Source organism: Egretta garzetta, unplaced genomic scaffold (assembly GCF_000687185.1).
Source record: "Egretta garzetta isolate BGI_Z169 unplaced genomic scaffold, ASM68718v1 scaffold287, whole genome shotgun sequence".
In the NCBI taxonomy this organism is placed as follows: Eukaryota; Metazoa; Chordata; class Aves; order Pelecaniformes; family Ardeidae; genus Egretta; species Egretta garzetta.
Genome location: NW_009260435.1, coordinates 334,170 through 346,246, shown reverse-complemented (window position 1 = coordinate 346,246; position 12,077 = coordinate 334,170). Strand labels below are relative to the sequence as shown.

At 50.9% G+C, this 12,077-nt stretch overlaps 1 protein-coding gene across 1 annotated transcript in view; it reads left to right on the top strand.

The window, feature by feature from the left end:
• SORD (sorbitol dehydrogenase) overlaps window positions 1-10,101 on the top strand; it is a 19,856-nt gene extending 9,755 nt beyond the window's left edge. The window contains exons 6-8 of the mRNA XM_035899477.1: window positions 6,265-6,440; window positions 7,229-7,350; window positions 9,376-10,101. Coding sequence (XP_035755370.1) covers window positions 6,265-6,440; window positions 7,229-7,350; window positions 9,376-9,541 — 464 coding nt within the window. The 3' untranslated portion in view covers window positions 9,542-10,101. The remainder of the gene's footprint in view (window positions 1-6,264; window positions 6,441-7,228; window positions 7,351-9,375) is intronic.
• Window positions 10,102-12,077: the final 1,976 nt, after the last annotated feature.

Genomic DNA, 12,077 nt, shown 5'->3' with positions numbered 1-12,077 from the left:
CAGCTTTCCACCCATCAGTCCCCCCAAGTCCCTCTCGGCAGGGCTGCTCCCAATCCTTTCTTCCCCCAGCCTGTATGGATACTGGGGGTTACCCCAACCCAGGTGCAGGACCTTGCACTTGGCCTTGTTGAACCTCATGAGGTTCACACAGGCCCATCTCTCCAGCTTGTCCAGGTCTCTTTGGATGACATCCCGTCCTTCTGGCATGTCAACTGCACCACTCAGCTTGGTGTCATCGGCAAACTTGTTGAGGGTGCACTCGATCTCACTGTCTATGTTATTGATGAATATATTAAACAGCACCAGTCCCAGTACAGAGCTCTGAGGGACACTACTTCTCACCGGTCTCCATCTGGACATTGAGCCATTGACTACTACCCTCTCAATGCGACCATCCAACCAATTCCTTATCCACCAAACAGTCCACCCATCAAACCCATATCTCCCCAATTTAGAGAGAAGGATGTTGTGGGGGCCGTGTCAAAGGCTTTGCATAAGTCCAGATAGATGATGTCCGTTGGTTTTCCCTTGTCCACTGTTGTTGTCACACCATCATAGAAAGTCACTAGGTTCATCAGGCAGGACTTGCCCTTAGTAAAGCCATGCTGTCTTATCCCGAATCACCTTCCTGGCCTCCATGTGCCTTAGCATGGCTTCTAGGAGGATCTGTTCCATGATCTTCCCAGGCACAGAGGTGAGGCTGACAGGTCAGTAGTTCCCAGGGTCTTTCCTTTTTGAAAATGGGCACAATGCTTCCCTTCTTCCAGTCACTAGGGACTTCACCTGACTGCCAGGACTTTTCAGATATCATGGAGAGTGGCTTGGCAACTACATCAGCCAACTCCCTCAGGACTCTAGGATACATCTCATCAGGTCCCATGGACTTATGTGTGTTCAGGTTCCTCAGGTGGTCATGTATCTTTATGCCTTGGCATAGCTAATGATCCTGACTTGTAGACACCTGCCACCTAAGAGGTGTTTGGCTGAGTTGCTCAGAGACACCCATGGAGGTGCTGTCCCTAGTCAAATATTTGTATGTGACAGGAGCTGAAGAATGGGTTTAGTTTGGCTCATTGCCGCTGGGGATTTTGCAGTCCTTCTCAAGGAACTGCTTTTTGTGCCGGCTTTAGGAGCCAACACCTGTGAGGCCCACAAAAGCCCTTTGTACTTTGCTACCAGATTCTTTGAATTCATTGCCTAGAGTTTTTATGATGTGTTTGTCTGTGAAGAGCTTTGTCTGCACAGCACTTAAGGCTTTAAATATTTGTGTTTATTTTGACAAGCCGCACACAAATATAGAAATATCTAGAAGAGCTTTTTTCCTGACCTGAGGAGAACTTGCCTCCTACGGCTTATGCAGTGAGTGTCTTTGGCACACCTGGAGTCAAGGAATTTTGGAAAGTCACGTCTCTGCCAAGGGATTGGGTCCCTTCTTTGGGACTCCTGGAGAGCAGCTGGCACTGTAGCTAGAGACTTAGCCCAGCCTTACCATTCTGAAGGCTTGTGTGTACCAAAGCTTGCCTTGCATCCCAGATAAGGCAGCTTGCCTGATAAAAGCTATTAGTGCTTCTGATAACCTTTGCTCTTCTGCCTGAAGTGCCTTATTCCTGGCAGACTAGCGCTGTCCCTTTTTGGGGGGTGCGGGTGTGTATTTAAGGGACTGCAGTTCGGTGCAGAAGGTTGGTTTGCTTCATGGCTCCTCATCTACTCTTCCCTAAGGTCTGTGGCTTTTTCCACTGCTGCTGAGTGAGTGTAATTGATATTTATGGGCAGCCTTCTCCTGCCCTTCTGTCTTGCTGTGGACATAGCTGTTGCCCTGGAAAGCTGCTTTTCTCCTTAGAAGCACATAAAGGAGCAGCCTCATTCCCCAGCCAGTGAAGTGGTAGTTTGATGATCGTATGGCGGTGTTGGGCTGTCTTGCTGTCTGTAGGGCTGTCTGTCTCTAAAGGTATACTTAGAAATTCCTGCGTAAGGGAAACTATTCCCCTTGTGCTCCCTAAATGTGAAGTCCTGGGTGTCGGTGCCTCCAGAAACCCTGGAAGTCAAGGTCAGGGAAGATAAATAACTGGACAGAGTTCAACTCCTTTGTGAAAGAAGATCAACGTAGAAAGTGTGAGAGCTTCAAAAATATTTGCCTGTTAGGTTGGCTCATAAGCCATCATGAGAAGCTTAAATGTAATTTGATAACTTCTGTGGGAGCAGAGATACAAGAACAGGCTACTCATAGTCTGGCAGCCAAACTTTCATTAGCTCCAGCGGCTGGGAAGTTAAAACAAATTTCTGACCAGAGGCAAGATGTAACCCTTTAATTGTATAACTGACCAGTTTCCCAAGAGTTGTGTGGGGTTCAGCCACAGTAAGGTTTAAAATCCGAATGACTTGATCCTGCTCAAGACTCACAAGCATCTGGAGCTCTAAGCAGTATGGTGACCTTCTCACCTGATAACCTGCCGATCTGTCAGCTTAGTGGCGATTCACAGGCCTGGTGTACCAAGGTGTTCTCACAGTCCTGACAGGTATTGCTGCTGCATCCTGTATGACTCCACAAAGTGAGGACTTCCTTCCCGAGCAGGTCAGCAAGACAGAGGCCAGCTACAGGAGAGGTGTCAGGTTTTGCTGCCTGAGAGCAGCTTTTGTGGCCACTTTGAGATGCACAGCCTGTCTCTCCTCTTGCTCCAGGACACTGGCTCTGGATGTGTTTCTACCAAAGAGACAGTATCAAATATTTTAGTGAGTGAGCAGATACAGCTGGATTCAGGTGTATCTGCTGCGCACCAATGTTTTGAGCAGGGCACTTTGTGGGGAGTTTGCTCCATTGCTGGGAGCACCGTTGAGCCCCTGGGGTCTCCTTGCTGTACACTGAGATTTGGGACACACCAGCCATGCCGGTGCTTCTTAGCTCTCCAGGTGCCTCAAAACCAGCAGCTCTTGCTGCTTGGAGGTCTCTGAGTGCTGCTCTGCTAGCAGAGGGTCAAGCATGACCATACACACAGCCTGAGGCCCAACAGTCAGAGCCGGGAGGGACAGATGTGACTCACGCCTCCTGCAGCCCGAGGAAAGAGAGCCCATGCTGAGGCTTCCAGGGTGATGCTGCCCTTACTTTTCAGCCTTGGCTTTTCCTCCTTCATCTGCATTTTATTACTCTTTGTTCTCACTTCTTGGAACTCCCTCCACAGATCTCCTGGGTGCTCATTTTGGTGGGTGTGCCTGCACCTGGCATCCCAAGCCCTCCCGCTGCTGATGGGAGCATGTCCATCGCCTGCCCTGGCAGTAAGTAACATCACATTCACTACATGATGGGCAGGGCAGGTCATTGGGTCATTGGCCTGGCTTCTTCCCAGCACTGGGCCTGAGTCAGAGCAACTCATGTCAGAGCAGCGGCCTTGTCCTCGTTCTCTTATCCCTTAATATTTCCTCCTTACCCCCATCTTTGACTTCTCTGAAGTGAGAGCAGTATTTTCTGCTTTGTGGTGAGTATGCTGTGTGTCCTGGAGATGAGCGTTCCCCTGGTAAAGGCATGATTTTCTGAGTCTTCAAGCCTAGGACCCGTGGCAGGACGCATTACCCACCCCTCAGTCTTGGATCTAGGAAAACTTGGCTGTTATGTTTGATCTGGACGTCTTTTCCAGTGCCAACACACAGGCCCTTAGTAGACCACTGCTTCAATGCAAGGCAAAGAGGCTCTTTCTGCCTGGGAAATGCTACTCTTCTCTTTCCACCTCCTCATCTCCAGAGATGTCCTGGTCACCAGTGGTGCCTGGAGAGGGGTGGGTGGCTTCCAGGGGATGTGGAAGAGAAGAGACAAACAGTATGGTTACCCGCCAGGGCAGCTCACTCCATGGTACAAACCATTTTATGGATCTTCAGAAGAGTTATAGTGCTGTCAAAAGGTACCAGCGTACAGTCGTGCCCTCACAGACATTTATCATCACCAGCTTTGTTGCTCTGTGTTAATGGGGTAGCCAAGGTCCACCATGTTACCAAATCCACTCCCTTTTTCTTAGGGGCTTGCCTGCTAATTCATCTGTGGTGGAAACTGCCTTGAGAGATGCTCAGCAGCCTCCACTGCTGTTACAAGGAGGATAAAAGGACAGGAGAGGTCTCTAACAGCAGGGACACACTTTGTTGCCAACTAATGCATTCTGCAGTTCACTCGGCTCAAAGCCTCTGCTTGGCTCACCAAGGAAGCCCTCAGAGAGCTCGTGATCTGCTCTCATCTGGTACTGTTAGAAGTGAAATGGCCATGTTAACCATCCTCTGAGCCTGACGTCTCCTGTCAGAAAGGCTTCTCGGTGCTGTGCTGTCCATAGCCAGGTGATTTCTGAGGCATCAGGGCACAAGGTTAGAGCAACCTTGCCTCTGCAACTTTGCCTCTGCTCTTGGAGAGAGGTCCGTGAGGGTGCGAGCAATAGCAAATCATCTTGAGAGCCAGGAAAGGAAAATGCATAAGTGAGCAGTGGTTTTTTGCCTCATTGTAGGCTCCTCCGTAGATTAACGCACTCTGTGTGTGTATAATGTGGGTTTTTTACAGTCCTTTTTCACTAGTGGATTAAGGTCCCCCATCAGTTAGTGAAGCTGCTTCATGAAAGAGTTGTGGCCAGAGAGTTAGGGTCAGACAGTGGCAGCTTCAGTAAGACACAGCAGCCCTGTTCAGACAGGGCGAGTGTAGGTCGGAGCTGCCCTGACTGTCCTGCCCTCCTGCTGCCTTTTGCCTTTGCTTGCTCTGAGGTTCCTCTGCTCTGCGGCGAGCACCGGGACAGCAGCATGCAGTAGCCCAGGGCAGGCACAGCAGTGCTTGCATTGCTGTGCATGCCCTTTGGAGTTAAGTTTGGCCTCCTTGTTTGTCTTGGCACACTCTCAATGTTCCTGCAGTACCAAAAAGAAATTGGGAGAGCTATGAACTGATGTTCTTATAGGAAACGCTCCTCGTGGCTAGTGGTGACAGCTGTTCCTTCACTTGTAGAATTGCTTTGCATGGTGTGGGTTTTGTCTGTGTGTTTATACTTTAACCTCTTTGAAGCAGACCCTCAAGCCTTTGGCATCTCCTGAGCCTTTAAGTTGTCCCCATTGCTTGTCCTTCTCTGCCTGCCCGGAGAAGCGAGCAGGTCTCCTGCCTGCCTCCTCACTGAAGGCTGCGTGAGTTTGAGGGAGGGAACATAGATCTTTTCCTGTCCTCGTTGTGTGCTGTCCCGTGAACCATTGTCTCACGCGATGTCTTGTGAGATGGGTGAATGTTTTTGATCCCCTGAGGGTTTGTGTACTGATGAAAAGCCAATCTCTGCTTGGCAGAGCCGCGTGGCTGGTAGAATCATGACAATGACTGAAAGGAACAATCTAACTGGTAACTTTATTAACTGGAAAGCTTAATGAACTGGCAAATTTAATGAGCGAAGAAAGGCAATTTGGCAATGGAACTATTTTCTGCACAACCCACCACAAGTTGTCTAGAACTTATATGCGTGAATATATGGTAGATAAGTGGAGAAAGAGAGAAGCGAGAAAAAGAAGAGAAGAGAGGAGGATAGAGAAAGGAGAGGTATCGCCACCCTTGGATCTCGTGTGGTCATCTTAGAGCAGACTCTGGATCCAGAGGTGGTGGGTTGACAAGGCAAAATATGTGCGCTCATCCTTATACAGTCTCATTAGTCCAAGACCACCCCTGGGGTGGCAACCATCTCATTTCTGCACAGTCAGGTGTTCTAGAGAGTTCTCAAATTGGCTTGGCGGGGGTATCAGCAGAGCAGTGAGGGTCTTTGGCAATCACACACTCCCCCCGTGAATACCTGTTGACTGGTGTGTGCTTGGTTGTTGCCCACTGGAAGAAGCTGAGGGGGCAGCCGCTGCCCTGCCTCTGCAGGGCTTGCCTGGCCCCTCTCTGGTCCCCTCTGCCCAGGTGAGTTGAAAGAGAATAACAGGAGAGACAAGGGAATATCTGACTGCCTGGTCCGTCTTAGGCAAGACCCCTGACGAGTGTGCTTCCATCAGGGCTCCTTGATGGTGGCCTGCTTACATCAAGGGTAGAAAGCCTGTTGGTCTGGGTGGTCTACATAAATTCATGTGAAGGTACTAGTCGGATGGAGCTTTCCATCTTCTACTACGTAACAAATACTCTCTTCTCTTCTGAGAGTTGACAGCTGGTCACCAAAGAAGGTGGCTTTCTTGAGACATCAGATGGGGGTGGGAAGCAGATTGCAGGCTCAGGTTCTCGCTCCTCTTCTGCTTCATATAATGGTCCAGTTCTTGACTTGTTTTGTCTTTCCCCAGATTTGTCTGCCTCTCGCCTGCAAAAAGCCAAGGAGGTGGGGGCAGATTTCACCATTCAGGTAAAGAACGAGACCCCACAGGAGGTGGCCTCCAAAGTAGAAAGTCTGCTTGGCTGCATGCCCGAGATAACCGTGGAGTGTACAGGAGTGCAAGCCTGCATCCAGGCTGGCATTTATGTGAGTACCTCTGGTCCCTGGGGTAGAGCGGTGATGGCATTGGCTTTCCTCTTTCTGGGACGCAGAAGTGATTCCGCTCCCACAGTGTTTAATTTCAGTGGGCTTGGTGCAGGGGAGAGAAGCTGCTCCTTAGACAACAAACTAAGAGAGAGACAATTCCAGAGTTAAGGTCTTTGCAGACAGTGTGGAGGTGATTGTCTGATTTGATGCTCAGGTGCTTTACCATCTACCGAAAAGACTACAGTAAGACCCCGAAACACCTGCATGGCTATGCAGCAGCGTCAGGCAGCTGGTATAAAGGCAGCATCTTCCATTAAGTTGAAGTTCTGTCCAAATAAGGAGAACAATTAAGAAAATTCCAGCAGGTGAAGAAAGGAGTAAAGGAGGGGATGTTTTGCTGTGATGAGCTGCCTAACGGGAGGATATGGAGAAGGTAGTGCAGCCTTTCACAATGAAAGGGCAGGAGGCAAATGGGACAAGCTGCAAAAAGAGAAATTCCAGTGGAGTTCCAGGCTCTTAGTTTTAAATCTCTCCTATTGAAATCCAAAGGTACTTTTTGTACTCCTAAGTGCCAGTCAGTTTGCAGAATGAGATGCCAAAATCCTTGTTTGTTGCATGTTTCATGCTTAGGGGCTCCTGAGCATCCTCCCTCTGCCCTGGCTTCTCTACTGTGCCCTGGAAAGTCCATTCCAGCTGCAAAGCGTGGCTTTATTTCTTCATAGACCCCTGTGTAGGCTCTGGTGACTGTTTTTTGCAAAATATAACATATTTGTGTGTCTGCTCTCCAGGCCACTCGTTCTGGTGGGACCTTGGTGCTGGTGGGGCTGGGGCCTGAGATGGTCACCGTGCCCATTGTGAACGCCGCTGTGCGGGAAGTGGATATCCGGGGGATATTCCGCTACTGCAACACGTGAGTCTTGTGCAGGATGAGCTGATGCATCTCCAAGTCTGTCCTTAAGAAATTCTTGCTTTCCACAAGGAGAGAGGATGTGGAAAAGGCTGGTTTTCCTTATAGCTGATTAAACCTCACGTCGCTCTGAAATACCAGCACTGCCACGCAGACAATGTGACTGATGTGTCTTGCCTTTTTTGCCTTGGCTTCTGGAAGAGCCCTGCACTGCAAACTTAACCACAACGAAGCAGCCCCATTGGGTTGTCCCACTGTCCTACTTCATGCAGCATTTGGTGCAAGGAAAGGAAGAGACCTGACAAACCCTTACTCTGCTGTAAGCAAGCAGGCCAAAATTTAAAAAAAATAAATCATAATTATCATTTGTGCCTTCAACTCATGCCCTGTAGAAGGGGAAGGCCGGGTGCTGGGGGTGTTTTGGAAGACACTGGCTTGTCCACGAGTGTGCTGGCTCATGGCACAGCAGAGAGGAACACACAGCTTTTATCTCCTTCGACCCTTTGTGCTGGGTGTTCTCTAAGCAGCAGCTTGGCCTGGCACTGACCCCCCCGCACTGCGTTGTGAAAAGCTGGCTGCCTCCTGGTGTCCACCTTGCTAACTGGTGTCCACTATACAAAAAAGATGTGGAGAGGCTGGAGGGGGTCCAGAGCAGGGCCACCAAGATAATCCAAGGGCTGGGAAGCCTCTCTCAGCCACATGAGGACTGGCTGAGAGAGCTGGGTTTGTTCAGCCTTGAGCAAAGGAGGCTCAGAGGGGATCTCATCACCACGTACCAGTATTTAAAGGGTGGCTGCAAAGAAGATGGAGACTCCCTTTTCACAAGGAGTCCCATGGAGAAGACGAGGGGTAATGGGTACAAATTAATCCTGAGAAGATTCCGATGGGACATGAGAGGGAAATTTTTCATGATGAGAGGAGTCAACCATTGGAATAATCTTCCCAGGGGAGGAGTTGACTCCGCCATATTGGACACTTTCAAGCCTCAGCTGGACAGGATGCTGTGCCGTCTTGTCTAGACTGGGCTCTTGCTAGAAAGGTTAGACCAGATGATCCTTGAGAATCATCTTGAGAATTCCAACCTGGGATTCTGTGATTCTATGATTCTACGAACTGTTAAATTGTCAATGTTGAGGCAAGTGATAAGGGTATTTTAATTCTGAGCAAAGAGTTGAAATCCCAAGCGCCTCATCCTGTGTCACGCTGTGACCACACAGCCTTGCTGGTTGTGCCCGGCTCTGCTCTCCTTGCTCATCTTGGAAGGAAATCGTGGCATCAGTCTTGTTGGAGATCACTGAATGCTTGAGTGAGCAAGAGCCACATTTAGTTCTCATCATTTTGCTGGAGCTGAAGGCTAGTGTGAAGGCGTGTATGCTCTCTACGGAGAACTGAGCTACGCAGCTTGTGGACTGGCAGGTCTTTTAGTGTACTGAAAGCTGGCCTTGCTCTGAAGGCAGGAAAAGCTCAGCTGCTCTCTCTTTGGTCTTGTTCTCCTTGGGCAGGGCTGGAGACGTAGCATCGCGCACTTGCAGCCTGGTTTCTGCTGTGTTCAGAGCTGTAGCTCCTTCCTAGCAGAGCAGGAGTCTGTCCTTAGTCTGTAGAGGTTGCTTTCCAGGAGGGATTCATGAGATGTAGTCAAGCTCCTCCTTAAAATGGGAAATGCCTTTAAGTAGGAAGTTTAGGAATTGGATTAGCTGCTGCATCCCTTTGTGTCCCCATCACTCTAATTTGGCCCATTCAAATGGAGCGGCAAGGCAGCCAAATGGCGTGAGTCTCCACCAAAGAAGAGGTTGGGAGCTGACTGAGGCACCACGGTTGTCTCTGTTTATCAGTGCATGCCTTATTGGTGCCCAACAGCCCAAAGCATTGGCTTGTCCTGATGCATGAGGTTCCCTCTCCGGAAGACTGTGGGCAAAACTTCCCCTTGCTTGCCTGGAAATTACTGTAATGAAACTGGGCTCCTCCGTGCTGTTTCTGTGGGGCTCCAAACTGGTGACTGCTCTCATCTGCTCTCTGCTTCCCTTGCAGGTGGCCCGTGGCAATTGCTCTGCTGGCATCCAAGCGGATCAACGTCAAGCCCTTGGTTACACACCGCTTCCCCCTGGAAAAGGCTCTTGAGGCGTTCGAGACCACCAAGAGGGGCGAGGGGGTAAAAGTCATGCTGAAGTGTGACCCCACTGACCACAACCCCTGAGACGCCACGGTGCCCGGCCCTCTCCCCTGTCACACCGCCTGCCTGAGATGCGAAGCATGAGGCCGCGGGAGGCTGATGTATGGCTGTCGCATGTTTACACAGTCACCTTATGCAGGCGCTGCTTTGTAATAGAGCTAGAAAATCAAATGCTAATGAGGGTGAATGGCACTGAGAGATGCACCGTTAGAGTATTAACAGGTAACTGCAGATGGGAACCAATAGGGAATAGTTTGAATCAAAATGCTGCTGTTGGAATAGAGGCGATGGTTCACACGGTTGGCTCTTCTCCGGCAGATCCTGTGTGCGGAAGAGCCTGGGGATCTCTGCGTGTGTCGGGCAGAGCTGCCTGCATGACCATGGGGCTCGTCCTTGTGGACGGTGTCACCAGCTGCATGGGTGAGGTGAGGATGGAGATGCTGGTGCTCCACCTTCCCGCCCCTGCGCTGCCATGGGGTTGCGCTTGCCACAGCTCTTGCCGTGTGGCAGTCCCTGGGTGCAGGACAGCCCTACGTGAATGCTCCACCTTCCAGTCGCACCTTCCCTCAGGCCGCTCAGGGACTGTAACAGCCTGTGGAACAAAGCCTGGCCAGCCCACCTCTGTGGAAGCATCTGTGCTTTCAGGTCGTTCTCTCTGTGCTATTTGCAAATAGCAAACTGCAGGCCCAAAGCCCAGAGCCCAGGGCTTTTTTGGAGAAGGTAGTCTGGAAGCCAGCTGGGACCGTATCTGCTGCGTAAGCTCCCCCAGCAGCTCCCCGCGGGGCAGAAGGGAGCTCTGCAGGGGAGGCTGGAGTGCGTTTGCGGGTGACCTGCCCTGCCTCCAGCTGGGACTGCAGAGCCCTCTCCTTATGTGGCGCCCAAGGGGGGGGCACAGCTCGCTTTCAGCATGGGCCTGCCTGCTGAGTTTGTGAGCCATGAACGAGGTATTGGCAAGGTAGCAGGTTGCAGATAACATAATCTAATCTTCGATTACAGTCATGTTAATTTTAATACTAGGAGATCAGTCCCTTTCTTGGGCCGGTACTGAACTTTTCCTCAATAAATGCTACCTACCTGATGAGTCTGTGTCCATTAAAGCGTTGGGTGGGTGGTTTGGAGGGGTCTCTGATCACTGGGCAGACCCGTGGGCTGTTGCACCGCTGGGTCTCACCAGGTTGAGCTCAATGCTGGCAGGACCGTGAGATGTTTAATGACTCAACTGCTTGCAAACCAAAGCTGGTATTTATTGCACAGGTGGCAAAGTTAATCTTGGCAGAGGTAGAAGCCTGCAAGTCCATGCTGTGTTTTACAGGGCTGAGGCATAACCCAGGGGAACTTCCCATAGCCAGAAGGAGAAGCGGTCGAAGTAGTGCTGAGAGTAAAGCAAGCTATTAATGTGTCAGCCTGAGCAGGTAAAACCTACCCAGGGGCCTGGCCCTGTAATCAGATGTGACCTTAGCAGAGCCCCTCCAAGAACTGCTAAAATGACCTTGCTGAAGGGTGCATGATGGCCAGGGAGGGGGAGGCTGCCCAGCTTTTGGTGAGCCAGAGCTTCTTGCTGAGATGTGGGGCTTTCCTGGCCCCTGACTCCCGTGCTGGGGGTGAGCCCCATTGGCATGGCTGGGGGACCACTGGCCACCACAAGACCCCTGTTCTTACTGTGAAATGTGGAGCTACGCCTGTGGTCTTGGGGGGCTGTTTAACACCCCAAGGGCTGAGGCTGTTCCCACTGCTCGGCCTCCTTGGTCTCCTTGGCTGTAACTTGCTCCTGTGCCAGGTCTTGCTGGGGGGCATTGCCACTGTCGACACATTGCTGGGGGTGCTGAGCCTGGTACAACACAGTGTATGTGTTCAGTGTTGGGCCCCTTGCTCCCAGAAGGACATGGAGGCGCCCAGTCGTGCTGTGTGCAGTCAAGCAGTGTCCCCACATACGTCTTGTTCCTCCATGTGACGTTGACCACCAGCATACCTGTAAGGCGAGAGGAAGGGGTCAGATGGGGACAGGTGTGACCCGGCAACAGCACAAGGGGAAATGGCCTTAAGTTGCACCAGGGCAGGTTTAGGTTGGACATTGGGAAAAGTTCCTTCCCTGCAAGGGCTGTCAGGCACTGGAAGGGGCTGCCCAGGGCCGGGGTCGAGTCCCCATCCCTGAGGGTATTTAAAAGCTGGGCAGACGAGGTGCTTAGGACCAGGGTTTAGTGGGATGGCAGGGTTAGGGGAATGGTTGGGCTTGGTGATCTTAAAGGTCTTTTCCAACCTCAATGATTCTGTGATTCCATGATTCAAATCTGTGTCCCCCCCTCCACCCCAATGTACATCACCGGGGGAAACTCACTCCTGTTTAACCCATTTCCCAGTGGGTGGCTTAATTACTCTCTTAACAGGAGCAAGGCCAGTGCGATGCCACAAGTATTGCAAGTCTCCAGGTAACGGAGACCCAACTGCAGGAGGCAAGAAAATGTTTTAAAACTTCAGTCTACTTTACTTAAGCTCAATCAGAGCCTGCGAGAGCAGCAGCCCAGCGATGCAAAGCCAGGCATTATTTAAACAAGCACAAATG